A 19,521-nucleotide genomic window follows, 5' to 3' on the forward strand; every position below is an offset into this window, starting at 1 on the left:
AGGATTTGATCTATTGAAATGTAGAACTAAGTACAAATTAAAAACTAACCTCGGATGCAAATAACATTATCCTTAAATGCACTTTGGTGTGTTTATAACATTTCTTATCTTTTGAAATGTAGAACTAAGGGTTACAATTTTGTTATGACCCTTGTATGTTATTAGGTCATTCCCTTAGGTGCAGTTGTTGCAGGTACTCTGATATTTACAGCTTGAACTCTAAATTGACTGGACTCTATTAGGCAGATGGACATTGCCCTTCCCTGCCATTAAATGAGCTTTTCTGAGCTGTATTAGTCACTTCTAAGGATTACAGCAACTTTGAGAACAGTTTGATCATTTTCATAAAACCCAGAATGGGCAAGCACTGCCTTCATTGTGAGAAGGTAAATGTAAAAACTCACACACAGACTGGCAGATCATGCCAAGAAAACAGCTTATTTGATAATATATAGGATAATATAAATAACTCCCAAAATGAGGTAAAACTACTAATGTATCTTTATTGAAAAGCAAACAATTCTTGCATAAAAAGGCGGCAAAGAAATCAGGAAGGAAATAATTTCATCACATCAATTTAATCAGGACAGTTGGACAGAGCTTGGGGAATGAAAGTTGGGTTGGAGAAGAAAGGTTTAAAATCGTCCGGAGCGTTCTCTATCTTTTGACCTCCGTCTCTCTTTGTCTCTTCCACCACCTCTATTGCGTTCCCTAGAACGAGAGCGTCGCTCACGAGAACGTGAGCGGGAGCGATGCCTGTGTAGGAGAGAATACATTTTACTAATGAGGCAATAACATTTCAGTGAGGCGTAACTATCAATTTATATATATATATATATATATATATAAATAAAATGTTCTGTTTATCTCGTGTTTCATCCCAAAATTTTTTTTAAAAATGGCAAAAGTCAGTTTATTATAAGTGCTGTCTTAATAAATCTATAATTACAGTAGCCCAATAACACCAATATGGAAATTACAAAAGTCCTGCAAACTGACCTCTTTCTTCTACGGCCATACAGTTCTCTTCTGAGCTCCCTTGAGATTGGCTTCAGGTGCATGAAATTGCAGAAGCCACCTCGAGTGCACTCTCTGCAGGAAGACACAAGTACTGCAGTCAGCCACAGAAACGCTTGTAGAAAGCCGTTTAACAAGCTTGCACAGAATGAAAGACTGACACTTTATACCAGTAAACCTCCACTTGAACCAACAAATCATGTGCAACGTGACGTGTCATGTGACAAAACCAACAGGTATATGGAGAGAGGGTGCAAGTGTAAACATGTTTATCTGTGGGAATGCAGCATGTGAGGAAGTGTTTTTGTTTTGTGTTCCTGTATTTACATAATGTGTACAACACTCTGCACGTTATTCAGTTACTTACCCCATTTCATATTGTCGACAACAGGCCTCTCTGAAGTCAGTGACAGGCGAGAGCTCAGCATGGATGGGCTGGCCATTAAACCAGCGGTTATTCAAATTAATCACCGCTTTCTCAGCATCTTCTTCACGACGGAACTACACACAAAACAGCAAGAGTTTTTTTTACTTAGCATCAATTAACCATAAAGTATTAAATCAGGAGAGGCTATGCATTACAGTGATTTTACAACAGGAGTGTTCCTAGGGCGTTTAGCCTAAAGTATACTTCAGTATTGATGCTTAGCGTCTGCTAGCATTTCTAAGTATACTCCATTTGACTGTGCAACCATTCGCAGGCGGTAGGTGCATGCGCACAGTGAATGCTATGAAATACTAGATTATATATCTTCAAGAGTTTAGACTAGAGGTCGACTGATAGTGGGGGTTTTTCGATACCAAGAACAAGGTAGGAAAACGGGCCAATAGCAGAAAACTTTCCACTCAATGTAATAATAGTAATTATTAGTATTACTTTCAGTGGCAATCCTTTAATACATTTCTCTCACACTGGTACTCTCTTTAAAGCCTTTGCCATCTGAAATTAATGAAAATATTACAGGTCAAACGTATGTATGCGTTTGTTGTTCAGCAGTAACATAAAACACTACCCTACAAAGCCAATTAGCATTTGTATGCTTCATCGTCCATCCATCCATCTTCAACTGCTTATCCGAAGTCGGGTCGTGGGGGCAGCTGCTCCAGCAGGGGGCCCCAAACTTCCCTATCCCGAGCTACATTAACCAGCTCTGACTGGGGGACCCCGAGGCGTTCCCAGGCCAGTGTGGAGATGTAATCTCTCCACCTAATCCTGGGTCTTTCCCGAGGCCTCTTCCCAGCTGGACTTGCCTGAAACACCTCCCTAGGGAGGCGGCCAGGGGGCATCCTTACCAGATGCCCAAACCACCTCAACTGACTCCTTTCGATGCAAAGGAGCAGCGGCTCTACTCCGAACTCCTCACGGATGACTGAGCTCCTCACCCTATCTCTAAGGGAGAAGCCCGCCACCCTTCTGAGGAAGCCCATTTCGACCACTTGTACTCGTGACCTAGTTCTTTCGGTCATGACCCAGCCTTCATGACCATAGGTGAGGGTAGGAACAAAAATTGATAAGTAGATCGAGAGCTTTGCCTTTCGGCTCAGCTCTCTTTTCATGACAACGGTGCGATAGAGCGAGTGCAATACCGCCCCCGCTGCCCCGATTCTCCGGCCAACCTCCCGCTCCATTGTCCCCTCACTCGTGAACCAGACCCCGAGGTACTCGAACTCCTTCACTTGGGGCAATATCTCCTTCCCTACCTGGAGTACGCACTCCATCGATTTCCTGCTGAGAACCATGGCCTCAGATTTAGAGGTGTTAATCCTCATCCCAGCTGCTTCACACTCGACTGCCAAGCGATCCAGTGAGAGCTGAAGGTCACGGACCGATGATGACATGAAGACATCATCATCTGCAAAAAGCAGCGATGAGATCCCCAGCCCACCGAACCGCACACCTTCCCCACCCAGACTACGCCTCGAAATCCTGTCCATGAATATCACAAACAGGATTGGTGACAAAGCGCAGCCTTGGCGGAGACCAACCCCCACATGGAATGAACTCGTCTTTGTGCCGAGGACCCGGACACAGCTCTCGCATTAGACGTACAGGGATTGGATCGCCCTAAGAAGGGACCCCCCCCCCCACCCCGTACTCCCGCAGCACCTCCCACAGTCTCTCCCGGGAGACCCGGTCATACGCCTTCTCCAGATCCACAAAACACATGTAGACCAGATGGGCATACTCCCAGGCCCCCTCCAGGATCCTTGCGAGAGTAAAGATCTGGTCCGTCGTTCCACGGCCAGGACGAAAACCGCATTGTTCCTCTTCAATCCGAGGTTCGACAATCGGCCGAACACACCTCTCCAGCACCTTGGAGTAAACTTTAACAGGGAGGCTGAGAAGTGTGATACCCCTGTAGTTGGCAACGATGCTTCATCGTTACTGACAATATTTATAATTTTATTGTCATATTAAATATATGAAAGAGAGAGAAAAAGGGATAGAAATAAAATCAATTCAAGTTTTGTCTTTTTAAAAGTAAATTTTAGAATGGCATTCTATATATTATATGTGCTCTCACATGAACACATTGATTATATACAGTTTAAGTCAGAAGTTCACATACACTAATGCAGAGTTCACACTACACGATTTTAAGCCCAATTTTCGTTCGCCGACAGATTTGTGGAGATTGCAGACAAAAGCCTGAAATCATAAGCAACAACAACAACAACTTACATTTATATAGCGCTTTTCTCAAACTCAAAGCGCTTTACATAGTATAGGGGGAATCTCCTCAACCACCACCAGTGTGCAGCATCCACCTGGATGATGCGACGGCAGCCATAGTTCGCCAGAATGCCCACCACACACCAGCTATTGGTGGAGAGGAGATGGTAGAGTGATGTAGCCAATTCAGGGATGGAGATTATTAGGAGGCCATGATAGATAGGGGCCAATGGGGGAATTTGGCTAGGACACCGGGGTTAAACCCTACTCTTTACGAGAAAGTGCCCTAGGGATTTTTAATGATCACAGAGAGTCAAGACCTCGGTTTAACGTCCCATCTGAAAGACGGTGCTTTTTTTACAGTATAGTGTCCCTGTCTCTATACTGGGGCATTAGGACCCACACAGACCATAGGGTGAGCACCCCTTGCTGGCCTCCCTAATACCACTTCCAGCAGCAAACTTGGTTTTTCCCCAGGAGGTTTCCCATCCAGGTACTGGCCAGGCTCAACCCTGCTTAGCTTTAGCGGGCAACCAGGCAATAGCCGCAGGGTGATATGACAAATCAGAGATCGCTCCCGTGAGCGACGATCGCAGTGTATGAACCATCAAAGACGCGGTTTGAGAGAAGCACAGACACATCGTCGATGTCAGTAAGATATCTGGACCCATCTGCGATTCCAAATCGCACAATGTGAAATATGTCTTGACTGAATGCAACTGGAGCGTTGACCTACAGCCAATGAGAGAGCAAGAAACGGGGCACGGGTAGTTTCAGTAGGAGGATTCCTGATGTGCCTGCAACAGAACATCAACAAGCCTGGCTGCGACATCAAGAACGTCTCATTGGACCGAAGAAACAGAGGAAAAATTTGTGGAACATTGGCAGGAGCACGAATGCCTATTTGATGTTTCATCTGAACTGTACCACAACCGGGTGGAGAAAGAGAAGAGTTGGAGAGAAATTGTCAATTCTCTTGTACAGTCAGGTAAGCAAATAGGTAGGATTTATCAGGAGGTACTTTTCATATTGTAACCAATAAAAAATATTTTGCCTTTAGGCGATTAAAAAACAAACATCATATTCTGAAATTCATAACATATGATCATTAATTTGTTTTCGAATCACTTCTCGCGTGTACTCTGTTGTGAAGCATAATTTGGAGTCCAGGCAGAGTCGTCGGGGATTCATCAATAGTGAAATGTTTTGTAATGTGTTCACCCGTCTACGATTTGTTGTGTAATTTGAAAAAGCTACAACTTCCATGACAAGAAAGACAGTTGTGTAATATGAACGGTACCACGATCTGACGTCTTTGAAAGTCGTGTAGTATGTAGGAGGCATACAGTTGAATTCTTTAAAACTAATTTAACCACTCCACACATTTTATTCCATAAAATAAACTATAGCAAACTATAGTTTTGGCAAGTCATTTAGGACATCTTCATTGTACATGACAATAATTTTACAATACATTTTCCAACAATTGTTTACAGACAGATTGTTTCACTTTATCACAATTCCAGTGGGTCAGAAGTTTACATACACCAAGTTAACTGTGCCTTTAAACAGATTAGAAAATTCCACAAAATTATGTCAATTCTTTAGACAATTAGTTTCTGATAGGTGGTGTACTGAATTGGAGGTGCAGACCTGCCAAACTTGGACATTTTTTTGAGTACCATCAGTGTGACGGGGCACAGGGTTTGATAACATACCATGTTTTGCTCACCGGGACATTGTTCTGTGCGCACTGCGAGTGAAAGAGAAGCATGAAATCATCCTCCAGATAAACGCTTATTAAATAATTGTGTTAATAATTATTTTTTAAGTAATGACAAAAACAATATAACTCAAAGTGTAAATAAAATGTTTTATGGGAATTCAATATTAACAGACTAGTCGACTATTATTTCCAATGCAGACTAGCAGCAGCTGTACCATTTAGTTGACTAGTCTCACACATCCCTAATTTACATATGTAAAAAAATTACTATAATAATTAAAAACAATGATGTTGTGATGTAAAACACTGTCAATGAGATATGAGTAAAACACACGTTTAAGTTCAGGATTCCATTTTGTTTAAAAACTAAATCAGCTATATACCCTCACCTAAAGGATTATTAGGAACACCATACTAATACTGTGTTTGACCCCCTTTCGCATTCAGAACTGCCTTAATTCTACGTGGCATTGATTCAACAAGGTGCTGAAAGCATTCTTTAGAAATGTTGGCCCATATTGATAGGATAGCATCTTGCAGTTGATGGAGATTTGTGGGATGCACATCCAGGGCACGCAGCTCCGTTCCACCACATCCCAAAGATGCTCTATTGGGTTGAGATCTGGTGACTGTGGGGGCCATTTTAGTACACTGAACTCATTGTCATGTTCAAGAAACCAATTTGAAATGATTCGAGCTTTGTGACATGGTGCATTATCCTGCTGGAAGTAGCCATCAGAGGATGGGTACATGGTGGCCATAAAGGGATGAACATGGTCAGAAACAACGCTCAGGTAGGCCTTGGCATTTAAACGATGCCCAATTGGCACTAAGGGGCCTAAAGTGTGCCAAGAAAACATCCACCACACCATTACACCACCACCACCAGCCTGCACAGTGGTAACAAGGCATGATGGATCCATGTTCTCATTCTGTTTACGCCAAATTCTGACTCTACCATCTGAATGTCTCATCAGAAATCGAGACTCATCAGACCAGGCAACATTTTTCCAGTCTTCAACTGTCCAATTTTGGTGAGCTCTTGCAAATTGTAGCCTCTTTTTCCTATTTGTAGTGGAGATGAGTGGTACAGGGTGGGGTCTTCTGCTGTTGTAGCCCATCCGCCTCAAGGTTGTGCGTGTTGTGGCTTCACAAATGCTTTGCTGCATACCTCGGTTGTAACGAGTGGTTATTTCAGGCAAAGTTGCTCTTCTATCAGCTTGAATCAGTCGGCCCATTCTCCTCTGACCTCTAGCATCAACAAGGCATTTTCACCCACTGGACTGCCACATACTGGATGTTTTTCCCTTTTCACACCATTCTTTGTAAACCTTAGAAATGGTTGTGCGTGAAAATCCCAGTAACTGAGCAGATTGTGAAATACTCAGACCGGCCCGTCTGGCACCAACAACCATGCCACGCTCAAAATTGCTTAAATCACCTTTCTTTCCCATTCTGACATTCAGTTTGGAGTTCAGGAGATTGTCTTGACCAGGACCACACCCCTAAATGCATTGAAGCAACTGCCATGTGATTGGTTGATTAGATAATTGCATTAATGAGAAATTGAACAGGTGTTCCTAATAATCCTTTAGGTGAGCGTAGTCACACATCCTGAAATTGGCAAAATGAAAAATTTAGCCTATTCAATTAAAAAAACATCTAGAAATGTAGGCCTTCCTAGATAGCTAAATTATTACCTGAAGCTCCTTGATGGCTAATGTCAAAACATGAGTTCAATGATGTCATTAAATGAGTCTGCTTTTTTTATACAATCAGTACTTCCTGGCCAGAGGCCTCCGTATATATTTAGTTTATATGTAGGGTTACGTCCTACCAAAGTTTAATGGTGCAACGCTCAAATATTTAGTAGTGCGTCAATTGTGAATTAGTGCCCATTTACGCTACAACTAGGCTAAGCTCTAACTTGCGCAAAACTGGTGCAACCGGCCCCAGGTGAACAAGCAACCTAGCTTGCAAATTACATAGCGTTAGAATAACGTTATTAATGTTAAATATTTCCAAAGGTTAGCAGGTTTGCACTCAGTCACACACACCTTTGTGCTATTCCTGTTAAGCGGAAACACTAGGACGATATTCATATTTACTGTGTCTGTCTTTAATTTCTTCATTCAGCTAAAACAAAACAAAAAAAACACTTACTTACAGTAAAATCGTCATACATTTTCAAGTGCTGATTTATAAACATAGTTTGTGAGCAGAAGCAGTGAAATGAGCCACTCTGAGATGTAAAAACACAGCGTGTGTGAGCACAGAACACTCTGGAACACACTGTGCCTCAAACTATTTAAATAACAGCACTTGCATAATCACTAAGACATAGTGATTAAAAATGTATTTAGATTTATTGTTCAGCACTTGAGCATTTTATAATTTGCATGGCTGAATTTTGTCTTCCCTTATCCGAGTGACCATGAATGACGGAGTATTTTAAATGAAACCATGCGATAATGCCGCGTGATCATCGACTCCAGAGGATTACGTTAACTCAATTCAATATTTCAACTTTACACATCCACCACAACCAGTTTACCTAAAGGAGTTAGAAGTACAGTGACTACTGTACTGTCCTCGCTTAAGAAATGTGTAAGACGGCAGGAGTGGAAGGGGGATCAAGCAGGATTGTGTTGCTGTCGATTTGCAGTCTCTTATTAATGATAGGCGCATTTGTCAATCATACCCGACTGCTATTTGGGGAATGAACCCAGCGCTATGATAGGTCGAAACCTTCTTTTACTGTTGCTTGAGTTGAGTACTGCGCGTGCACAGAGGCGTCACAAGGTTTTTGCGTAGTTTAGAGTGTAAAATCGTACCCGCTACGCAAAATGCGTACAGGTTGGCAGGTCTGAAGGTATACCTGTGGATGTATTTTAATGCCTACCTTCAAACTCAGTGCCTCTTTGCTTGAGATCATGGGAAAATCTAAAGAAATCAGCCAAGATCTCAGAAAAAACATTGTTGACCTTTACAAGTCTGGTTCACCCTTAGGAGCAATTTCCAAATACCTGAATGTACCATGTTCATCTGTACAAACAATAGTATGCAATTATAAACAGCATGGGACCACACAGCCATCAGATCGCTCAGGAAGGAGAGGCATTCTGTCTCCTAGAGATGAACATAGTTTGGTAGGAAAAGTGCAAATCCCAGAACAACAGCAAAGGACCTTGTGAAGATGCTGGAGGAAACAGGTAGACAAGTATCTATATCCACAGTAAAACGAGCCCTATGTCGACATAACCTGAAAGGCTGCTCAGCAAGGAAGAAGCCACTGCTCCAAAACCACCAAAACAAAGCCAGACTACAGTTTGCAATTGCACATGGGGACAAAGATCTTGGAGAAATTACCTCTGGTTTGATGAAACATAAATTGAACAGTTATGCCATAATGACCATCGTTGTGTTTGGAGGAAAAAGGGTGAGGCAAGCCAAAGAACACCATCCCAACAGTGAAGCATGGGGGTTGTAGCATCATGTTGTGGGGGTGCTTTAATGCAGGAGAGACTGGTGCACTTCACAAAATAGATGGCATCATGAGGAAGGAATATTATGTGGGTATATTGAAGCAATACCTCAAGACATCAGCCATAAAGTTAAAGCTCCGTCACAAATTGTTCTTCCAAACGGACAATGACCTCAAGCATGCCTCCAAAGGTGTGGCCAAATGCCTTAAGGACAACAAAGTCAAGGTATTGGAGTTGCAATCACAAAGCCCTGACCTCAATCCAATAGAAAATGGCCTACAAACATGATATATACAAATATCAAATGTATATATTTTACCATGCTCTTTCGTTTTTTTAGTACATAACTACGTCATTACATTGGAAGCATGGTAGAAGTTTATTTTGTCAGAACAGAGAAAGGCTTTGGGAAACTTTATAGGCAAAAATAAAAATATAGGCTAATATTGTCATGATCAAGTCAAATGAACATTAACAGTTCATTATAGCCGTTTTTTCATTGTTTTTTAAAATAAGCCTCGTGTCCTTCTCTTCAGATGATGGCATTGCAAGGCTGTTTTAATGTGATTCTAAAGTGAGAAACTTCTCAATGTGGGCATGTGATACAGGAATAAAGCAGGCTACTTTTGCCAGTGTGCGGGATACAATGCGCTGTAGTCACGGATTAGGACTGTGCATGCTTCAGGAAAGTTTAAATATCCATGACAGTGAAGCACTGTTATCATTGGCATAGTGTCACACTATACACTCATGCATTAACTAAAGGTGTTGCGGACTCATCGTGTTAATATTTTCACCATGGTGTCCGATCACGTTTGAATTTATTGGACAGCAAGACATTTAAACGGTCAAAAATCGGAAACCCTGGCACGTGCAATTACTGTGCTCGTGCTTTGTCTTCTTAAGCAAGCAATCAGACGAGCAGAGGCAAAAACTCAGGAATTAATATGAAATGCAACTAATTTATTAATATGAATAAAAATGCAACTATCAGCCCGATTAACCAGTAAATATGACATATTGGTCGACCTCAAGTTTTGACACATAAAGATGTCTTTATATTCCTTCACACTTAAGTTTTACAAATGTAGGTATCTCATGACCACCTCACACACACACTCTTGAAGAACACATCCACTGTTGTTGTCTCTAAATTTGTCTCCTGTAGTTTAGTGGTGATTACATATTCTACCGCTTCTTTGTGACAGCAACAGCTCAACTGCAAGTGTTGCCACCTTCTGGACCCACTAATTAATGAAAATAATTTGTGGCACATCGTTCAGAATATGCATGGTTTGAAAAATCTGGCCGCACTCTGCTGAAGACAACATTTTCGTCACATGTCCTGTACACAGACACCAAGTGTTTGCATCTGTCTTAAGTATACTTTGGGCTTTAGGCTCATCCAATCAGAATTTAGGGTTGGAATTATCCATTTTATAATTTGAATTGCACTGATATTAGTATTCACATATTTATCTAGTTAAATTCACAGTAAAGTATCTCACCTTCACATAGACATTTCCCACCAAGTGATCTCCCAAGTTATCACAAACATTCATCTCCTCAACCTCTCCATACTTCTCTTCCATTTCAGTGAAGACCTCCTGTAGACAATAAAAACATTTCAGAAAAAAATCTGCAGTTTTATATACTTATTTTTTTTAATCATATAAACACCAATGTATCATAACACTAATGATACAAGCACTATCCCCTCTATGTTTCCATCATTTTGAACAACGGTCGTGATAATACATACCACAGTCATAAAATACATACCACAGTCATATCAACGTTATACCAACAGCAGTAATATTTGGAGTCTTTAGGCGAAATCAGGGTTCCCAAACTTTTTGATCAAGGAATTTTCATGACCTTTCCAGTCATTTGTAAATACTGGAGAGGAAATGTAAAAAAATTATTTTGATTCGCTAAAAAGTCATTCCCACTCATTTGTGAGCTGGTTCTACCAATTCATTGGAATCGACTCGACTACGATGTCTTCAGTTAAATTTACACAAGCTTTACACAGAGCAATATCTAATGAAAAATGTGTATTCACAATAGAAATTTCCAAGACATAAAAACCCATTAGATTTTATATTTCCATAAATTACGCGAGCCTAGAAAACTCAAATTGTAAATTCACTGTTTTTCCATGACTGTGGGAACCCTGTAGAAGGGCTTGAATCTGAAATGTGTCAATATTCTGGTGGGCATGGTCATCTTTCTCACCATTTTCCACAACTCTCATAGACAGGACACCTACCTCAAAGAACTCATCGTAATGTTCCTGCATCTCAACGTCACTGACAGCATCTGATGAAAGAGAGGACACGGTACACAGGTGATATAGTAAATCAACTGCAGTTATAACAGTAAAGAGGATGCAGTTCCTTTATGTGAATGTGAAGCCTAATATAGAGTCCTCTCACTCACACACCACCTGAATATCAATTCATCAGTGTAGATGAGTAAAAACTTACTTATGCCATCTGCAGACTGAGCTGTGTTTTGTGGGTTCCGGTAAATATTTAATAGAGCAATAGTCTGAAACACATATTAAATTCACAAGATTACTCTGGGAGGAAATATACATTAAGCAGTACTACTGCATCCAATGAAAATGCATTCATAACCAGGGTTTTCAACTGGGGTCACTGAAGTTACTCTATGGAAGCGCTAGATGACCAGCAATATATTTATCAATATCAAATATGCATGTATTGTCAGGTGTAGAATTTTCTTAACTTTCTAACCAATTTGATGTAGTACTGATAAGTGATGCTCTTAAAGTACATTTACTGAAAAATACAGGCTAGCATTTTTACATTCGGGGTTGTTGGATTGGCTGAGTGTCTGGGTGGGGGATCCTGCATCTGTAAATGTTGAAACCCCTTGTATACATAATAATAATTATTATTCATAATTTATAATAATACTATTTACCTGGCTGAAAGTTGGTTTATTGTGGAGTCTGGAGCATCGGTCTCCATGGCGACATGCTCCAATTTTAAAGTAGAAAGAGCAATTAACTCTGTTCAAAACAAGAGAGGTACAAATCAAACACTTCACAATATTGGATTTGATTATACACAAGTTAGTGACTGTTCCTCCAAACAACAGTCCGACACACCATAACTGCAACCGAAACACAAACAATTATACTATTGTACTAATAAGTTATTTTAGATAAGCTTATAAAAAAAGAAAGAGCTACAAGCAACGCAATGAAAGAGACGCCCTGACTTCATGTGATAAACAATACAATAATCAATGTTACATATAAAATTAAATGATTTTTTTTAAACATATTTTATATGCCGGTGAAAAACCTACAGTGTAAAACAAATATGTATTATCATTTTGAATTATTGGGCGCGATGTTGGAAAACATTAGGTCAGCGGACGACCACACGAGGTTTGTATATTATTTTGTAGCCAAATATATTATATTGTGCCCATAAGCAACAGTGCTGAAGATTATTACAAATAATCAAATGCATGCAATATTTCAAGAATAAACTACCACTTACTTGTCTTTTTCTGTTCCAAAAATCGACGCCAAGTATTCTGCCATCTTGAATAAAGAAAGGCAGTAGGCGATTTTTCTTCTACTGGTGAATCAGTAGCGGATACTCTGAACACGGTCTGCCAGACTGCTGCCACCTTGTGTAGAGGAGTGAAAACGGTACGGGCGAAACACCATTTTTTTTTCTTTTTGCTTCAATAAACACCATACAATTTGTATAATTCTAAACAATAAACATTAATAAAGTAACTATAGAACTACCTATTATATATATATAGGGTTGGAAGGGTTACATTTGAAATGTATTCCACTATTACAGAATACATGCTGTAAAATGTCATTTGTAACGTATTCCGTTAGATTACACAAGGTCAGTAACATATTACAAATACTTTGGATTACTTCTTCAGAATTTATTTCACTTGTTTTGACTATAAAAACTCGCCAGTACAGTAAGAAAAAATACACATGTTAAAAATGCATTCTCTGAAAAACCTAAATATCTTATGCAGTGTTCTTTCTAAAACAAGATCAATCAAATTGATTTTTAGATATTATTACAGGAAAAAAATACAAAAATGATTATTAAGTATATGATTTTTGCCCTAATATCAAAGGTCTTACTGGGAAAAAGAAATTATGATCCAACGTGAATTTTCTTGATTAAAAATATGATTGTGTCTGTAACATGTGCGTGTAAAATGGCTAGAATGTGCTTAGCGTAAAGCTGTTAAAGAAGGTTTATTTATTTTTCTTCTGCTCCAAACTTACTTGTTGTAGTTTAAGTGTTTCACTGCTGTTCACATGCACTTTGTATCGCATCATTTATATATATATATATATATATATATATATATATATATATATATATATATATATATATATATATATATGTTTTCCATCTGAAATGACTAAATATTAAATGAAACAAATTACAATAAAATGCAAAGTACTCTCTTTGATACTCTCTTAAATACATTTGAATGTAATTATATTCCGATTATCAATTATTTAAATTGTAACTTCAGTGGAATACAGTTACTTATATTTTGTATTTTAAATAGGTAATCCTGTTACATGTATTCCATCACTCCCCAACCCTGCACAAAAAAATCAGCCTGAGATTTGAATCTAGCAGTTCCCCTTCTGTCGCTCTCTCCACGTTGTGTCAGAGAAGCGACACTAGGGGTCTCTCTTGAGCGCCGATATTCACCTCTGAACTATGAAAAAAGGCCAATGAGAGTTGGCAACCAGTATTTGCATGTCCCGCCCCCGGACATACGGGTATTTATGCGGCGCAAATATGGGAGTTCATTCGGAAAATTTCTTCGGAGCCGATGGTCGTGTCTGCAACTGCTGCATACTACACACCGAGTTCCTGTCATCCCTCTGCTGCATAACTGTTGGATTCCACGGCGCACAACAACGGCTTTCTCCTGTTTGCACGGCTGTGCATTCCTGCCCCTGGGCGCATCGACAGTGCAGATTTTTTCCCTAAAAGAGTGATTTTATTTAAAAGAGCAAAACACAGCGGCGTTGAACGTCCTTTTAAGGACGCGTCTTTATAAAGATGCCCTTCCGCCCCAGTGTTGTTTCTGGATGCGGTAGAGTGCTCTCCGCTTCCAACGGCCACAGGCGCTGTCTCGTGTGTCTGGGTAGCGATCACACCGAGGCTGCGTTTGTGGATGGTTCATGTTCTCACTGCAAGAACATGACCATGACAACGTTGCGGTCGCGGCTTGCTTACAACCGTGAGCAAGCCACTCCAGCCGCCCCCCGTATTGCTCCTTCTTCCCACGGGATTGAGGACGATGCGGCTGGCGATGGAGGCGATTTGGGAATGGCTGAGGGTGCAGCTCCGCCGGGTATGCCCCCTCGGACCACCCGCGCCCCAGCACGCTCGTTGATTCCCGTCCGTGCTCGAGGCGGCGGCGACTCGCCTCACAGCCAGTCAGCCGACCCTCTTGCGATGGAAGCTGATGAGCTCGCCGCGACATCGGAGGGCGCGGCATCTGATGAAGAGGACTCCCCTGGGCTGCCGCCTTCGCGGTCGCGGCTTGCTTACAACCGTGAGCAAGCCACTCCAGCCGCCCCCCGTATTGCTCCTTCTTCCCACGGGATTGAGGACGATGCAGCTGGCGATGGAGGCGATTTGGGGATGGCTGCGGGTGCAGCTCGCCGGTACGCCCCTCGGACCACCCGCGCCCCAGCACGCTCGTTGATTCCCGTCCATGCTCGAGGCGGCGGCGACTCGCCTCACAGCCAGTCAGCCGACCCTCTTGCGATGGAAGCTGATGAGCTCGCCGCGACATCGGAGGGCGCGGCATCCGGAACGTCAACTGTGACTGAACATGGTCGAGATGCGTGAAGCCGACAAGACTCGCTTCCTCAATGCCCCTGTCTCCCAGTTCGGCCTCTTCGGTGACACTGTCGAGGACTTTGTCCAGCAGTTCTCCACGGTAAAGAAGCAGACGGAGGCCATCTCTCACATCATGCCTCGCCGCAAGCCTGCCGCCACGGCCCATGCCCCGTCTGCTCGCCGAGGGCGTCCTCCCGCGGCCAGAAGACATGCTCCTGCTCCGCCTCAACCTGGGCCCAGCTCTCAGCCCCAGCGTCGAGCAAACCACGGGAAGCGCACGCCCCCTGTCTCACGGACCCCCTCGAGGACCGGAAGGCTCCCAGGTGCTCCTGAGACAACGCACCCAGAGTCCAAGAAGTTAGCTCGGAGGTGGTAAGACCGCTCCGTCCCGGTGGAGGGCGGGAGGAGAATCCTTTGTTTTTTCATTTGCGCACCCCTTTACGGGGCTGCGGTATCCAAATTCTCAATAAAAGAGCTATTTCCTTTGTCTCTGGGGCATATGGCCCGCAAATGCCGTTCTCACGGCACTCTGCATTCAGGCCTCAACAGTCCCGGCTCCATGGGCGCGGTGTCCCGCCTTCAGCCCCATGACTGTTCCCGGCCGGCCGGTTCAGGCGAGTCCAGAGGGCGCCAGCATCAGAACCTCCTCCTCAGTCCACGAACCCGCCCCTGCGGGTGCGCAGAGCAAGGTAAGTGCTTTGAGTTTATTCTCAGCACCAGAGCCTCGGGGCGCCACGTTGCCTCCCGGCGCCACGTTACCTGTTCCGCACCGCTCGCGAAGCCCGCCGGATGCGTCCAAAAACCCGTCCCTTTGGTGCCCCTAGCACGGAGTTTAGAGGCGTGGCTTTCACTGCCCAACCCGTCACGCTGGCTGCACCGGACCATTCGACTCGGTTACGCAATTCAGTTTGCCAGGTCTCCGCCACCTTAGTGGGCGTACATTTTTCCGTAGTACACGGCCAACATGCCCATTCCCTGCGAGAAGAAATCGCCTCCCTTCTATTAAAGGACGCGATAGAGCCTGTCCCTCCAACCGAAACAAAGAAGGGTTTCTACAGCCCTTACTTTGTTGTACCCAAGAAAGGCGGCAGCTCTTGACCGATCTTGGACCTGCGAGTTTTCAATCGGACCTTGTCCAAACTCCCGTTCAAAATGCTCACCCAGAAACAAATTCTATCTGGCGTCCGGCATCTAGATTGGTTCGCAGCGGTAGACCTGAAGGACGCGTACTTCCACGTCTCAATTTCCCTCGACATCGACCCTTCCTACGGTTCGCGTTCGACGGTCAGGCGTATCAGTACAAAGTCCTCCCCCTCGGCCTGTCTCTGTCCCTCGTGTCTTCCACGAAAGTCACAGAGGCAGCTCTTGCCCCGCTCGAGTAGCCGGCATACGCATACTCAATTACCTCGAGGACTGGCTCATACTGGCTCACTCTCGAGAGTTACTATCGCACACAGAGACCAGGTGCTCAGGCACCTCAGCCGTTTGGGGCTTCAGGTCAACTGGGAAAAGAGCAAGCTCTCCCGGTCCAGAGCATCTCTTTTCTTGGTCTGGAGTTAGACTCAGTCTCAATGACAGCACGTCTCTCCAACGAGCATGCTCAGTCAGTGCTGAAATGCCTCGCTTCCTTCAAGCCAGGCGCCGTGGTCCGCTAAAGCGTTTCCAACAGCTCCTGGGGCATATGGCATCCTCCGCGGCGGCCGCCACTGGGGTTGATGCATATGAGACCACTTCAGCACTGGCTCCGGACTCGAGTCCGAGGCGAGCATGGCGCCGCGGCACGCACAACGTAAAAGTTACCTCTACCTGCCGCCAGACCTTCAAACCCTGGACAGACCTTTGCTTTCTAAGGGCTGGAGTACCCTTGCAGCAGGTGTCCCGACGCGTTCTGGTCACGACCAACGCCTCCAAATTGGGTTGGGGTGCCATGTGCAACGGGCGCGCAGCCGCAGGCCGGTGGAACCGAGGCCCACTGCGCTGGCACATCAACTGCCTAGAGCTGCTGGCTGTTTTACTGGCCCTGCAGAAGTTTCTTCCGTTAATTCGGCACAAACACGTCTTAGTCAGGACAGACAGCACCACGGTCGTAGCCTACATAAACCGCCAAGGCGGAGTGCGCTCCCTCCACATGTCACAGCTCGCCCGTCGTCTCCTCCTATGGAGTCAGCAGCTACTGGAGTCACTGCGTGCCACTCTTATCCCCGGCAACCTCAATGTGATGGCGGACGCGCTGTCAAGACAAAGCTTGCCCGGCGGAGAGTGGAGACTCCACCCCCAGTCGGTCCAGCTGATTTGGGACCGGTTCGGCAAGGCCCAGGTAGACCTGTTTGCCTCCCAAGAAACCTCCCACTGCCCGTTCTGGTATGCCCGGACAGAGGCTCCCCTCGGGGCAGATGCGCTGGCACACAGCTGGCCCACGGGGCTGCGCAAGTACGCATTTCCCCCAGTGAGCCTTCTTGCACAGGTGCTATGCAAGGTCAGGGAGGACGAAGAGCAAGTCACTCTGGTAGCCCCCTACTGGCCTACCCGGACTTGGTTTTCGGACCTCACACTCCTCACGACAGCCCCTCCCTGGCGAATTCCCCTGAGGAAGGACCTTCTTTCTCAGGGACGGGGCACGCTCTGGCACCCGCACCTAGACCTCTGGAACCTCCACGTCTGGCCCACGGACGGGATGCGGAAGATCTAGCCGGTCTACCATCTGCCGTCGTAGATATAATCAATCAAGCCAGAGCCCCCTCTACCAGGCATCTTTACGCCCTAAAGTGGTGTCTGTTCACGGACTGGTGTTCTTCCCGAGCCGAAGACCCGCAGAAGTGCTCAGTTAGGTCAGTGCTCGTGTTTCTTCAGGAGAGGATGGAGAGGAGGCTGTCCCCCTCCACCCTCAAGGTGTATGTCGCCACTATCGCGGCCCACCACAACACGGTAGACGGAAAGTCTCTTGGTAAGCACGACTTAATCGTCAGGTTCCTAAAAGGTGCCCGGAGGATAGCTCCCTCCCGGCCTAACCTGTTCCCCTTCTGGGATCTCTCGGTCGTCCTTACGGTACTCCAGAGACCCCCTTCGAGCAGCTTGACTCAGTTGGACTCAGGGCCCTCTCTCTCAAGACCGCCCTGCTGATCGGCTTCGCTTCCATCAAGAGGGTCGGGGACCTGCATACGTTCTCTGTTAGCGGCGCTTGCCTGGAGTTCGGTCTGGCAGACACGTTCAGTGATCCTAAGACGCTGACCGGGCTATGTGCCCAAGGTTCCTACCACACCCTTCAGGGATCAGGTAGTGAACCTGCAAGCGCTGCCCCAGGAGGAGGCAGATCCAGCCCTTTCACTGCTGTGTCCAGTATGTGCCTTACGTATCTACCTGGACCGCACACAGAGCACTAGACGCTCTGAGCAGCTCTTCATCTGCTTTGGGGGACAGCAGAAAGGGAATGCTGTCTCCAAGCAGAGACTACGCCCACTGGGTTGTCGACGCCATTTCCTGGCTTATCACACCCAGGCCGTGCCCCCCTTGCTGGGTCCGAGCCCACTCCACCAGGAGTGTTAGCGTCCTCATGAGCACTGGCTAGGGGCACTGCCCTAGCAGACATTTGTAGAGCAGCGGGCTGGGCAACACCGAACACTTTCGCGAGATTCTACAATCTCCGAGTTGAGTCAGTATCGTCCGTGTTCTCTCAGGTACCGAGCCCGTAGAACTCGGTGACACGCCCACGATCTGACCGGGTGAATCAGCTTGCATCTAGCGGCCTTCCCCTAACCAGGGAAACAGTTCACCTTCATTCCCAGGAGATCTCAGGTTTGGGACACTGGTTGATTCCTCCCTAGCCCTCGTGGGTTGCAGTTCAGTGGAGGAACTTCGCCAACCCAAGCCACTCGCGGTACCGCAAGCTACCCTGCACTGGTATAGGTGCTCCACAGGTAAGGCCTCCTTCGGACTCCCCTGTGTGTAGCATGCAGTTCTGTCCCTCTGGCGAGTGGACTCCCATACTTCCCTTAGGCAGTCACGGCTGCCTCGGTTGCCGTGCTGTATGTTCCCCCCTCTATAGGCTGGATCCACCACCGCACCGACTTTTCCACATAGGCCCTAAGTCAGGCCTCTGATGGTTTTGCCACATAAACTTGCCTCCCCTCTCGGGTAGGCGTGGCCTCCGCAGGGTCTTCTCCGCCCTGAATAAGGGCTAAGACCCCCTTCCCTCAATGTGTGTAAGGGCCCCGGCCTAAGTTGCTCTATGCCAGAAACATAGAGAGAAAAGAGGCCCGGCCAGGCTTGGCCTGTTCCCAGGTTGGCGGCCAGCACCTTGTTCCCCCCTCCAGGGTAACGATAAGGAATCCTGATGGCTTAAATGGGGCATTGGGGAAGAGTGCGTGCAGCCTGATACAGTTGGTCGATCCTGCACGTAAGAATACCTGCTCGCTCCTGTATGAGCAGTTCACGTACACGGCTCAGCGTGGCACTTTTATAAGTGGACCCCTAGTGTCGCTTCTCTGACACAGCGTGGAGAGAGCAACAGAAGGGAACGTCTAGGTTACGTATGTAACCTCCGTTCCCTGATGGAGGAAGCGAGACGTTGTGTCTCCCCTGCCACGTCGCTGAGCCGAGCCACTGTTGTGGCCGGACCATTTCGGCTCCTCAGAAAAATCCTGAATGAACTCCCGTATTTGCGCCGCTTAAATACCCGTATGTCCGGGCGGGACATGCAAATACTGGTTGCCAACTCTCATTGGCCTT

General features: G+C 45.4%; 1 protein-coding gene across 1 annotated transcript; it reads right to left on the reverse strand.

Annotated features, from left to right (window-relative positions):
- Window positions 1-478: 478 nt before the first annotated feature.
- u2af1 (U2 small nuclear RNA auxiliary factor 1) lies at window positions 479-12,540 on the reverse strand. The gene is made up of 8 exons (XM_052142643.1): window positions 12,442-12,540; window positions 11,855-11,942; window positions 11,392-11,455; window positions 11,175-11,224; window positions 10,411-10,509; window positions 1,385-1,518; window positions 1,000-1,092; window positions 479-756 (listed from the first exon to the last, which is right to left on the reverse strand). Exons 1-8 carry the CDS (start codon window positions 12,483-12,485, stop codon window positions 636-638), a joined length of 693 nt encoding a protein of 230 aa, XP_051998603.1. The 5' UTR covers window positions 12,486-12,540; the 3' UTR covers window positions 479-635.
- Window positions 12,541-19,521: the final 6,981 nt, after the last annotated feature.

The sequence above is a fragment of the Xyrauchen texanus genome, chromosome 14 (assembly GCF_025860055.1).
Source record: "Xyrauchen texanus isolate HMW12.3.18 chromosome 14, RBS_HiC_50CHRs, whole genome shotgun sequence".
Lineage (NCBI taxonomy): Eukaryota > Metazoa > Chordata > Actinopteri > Cypriniformes > Catostomidae > Xyrauchen > Xyrauchen texanus.

Coding starts and splice junctions, on each gene's coding strand:
- u2af1 (XM_052142643.1), bottom strand. CDS start 12,485: ATGGCAGAATACTTGGCGTCGATTTTTGGAACAGAAAAAGACAA. Junction 11,225..11,391: donor TCAGTCTGCAGATGGCATAA/GTAAGTTTTTAC, acceptor CTCTTTCATCAG/ATGCTGTCAGTGACGTTGAG. Junction 757..999: donor TATGGCCGTAGAAGAAAGAG/GTCAGTTTGCAG, acceptor TCTCCTACACAG/GCATCGCTCCCGCTCACGTT.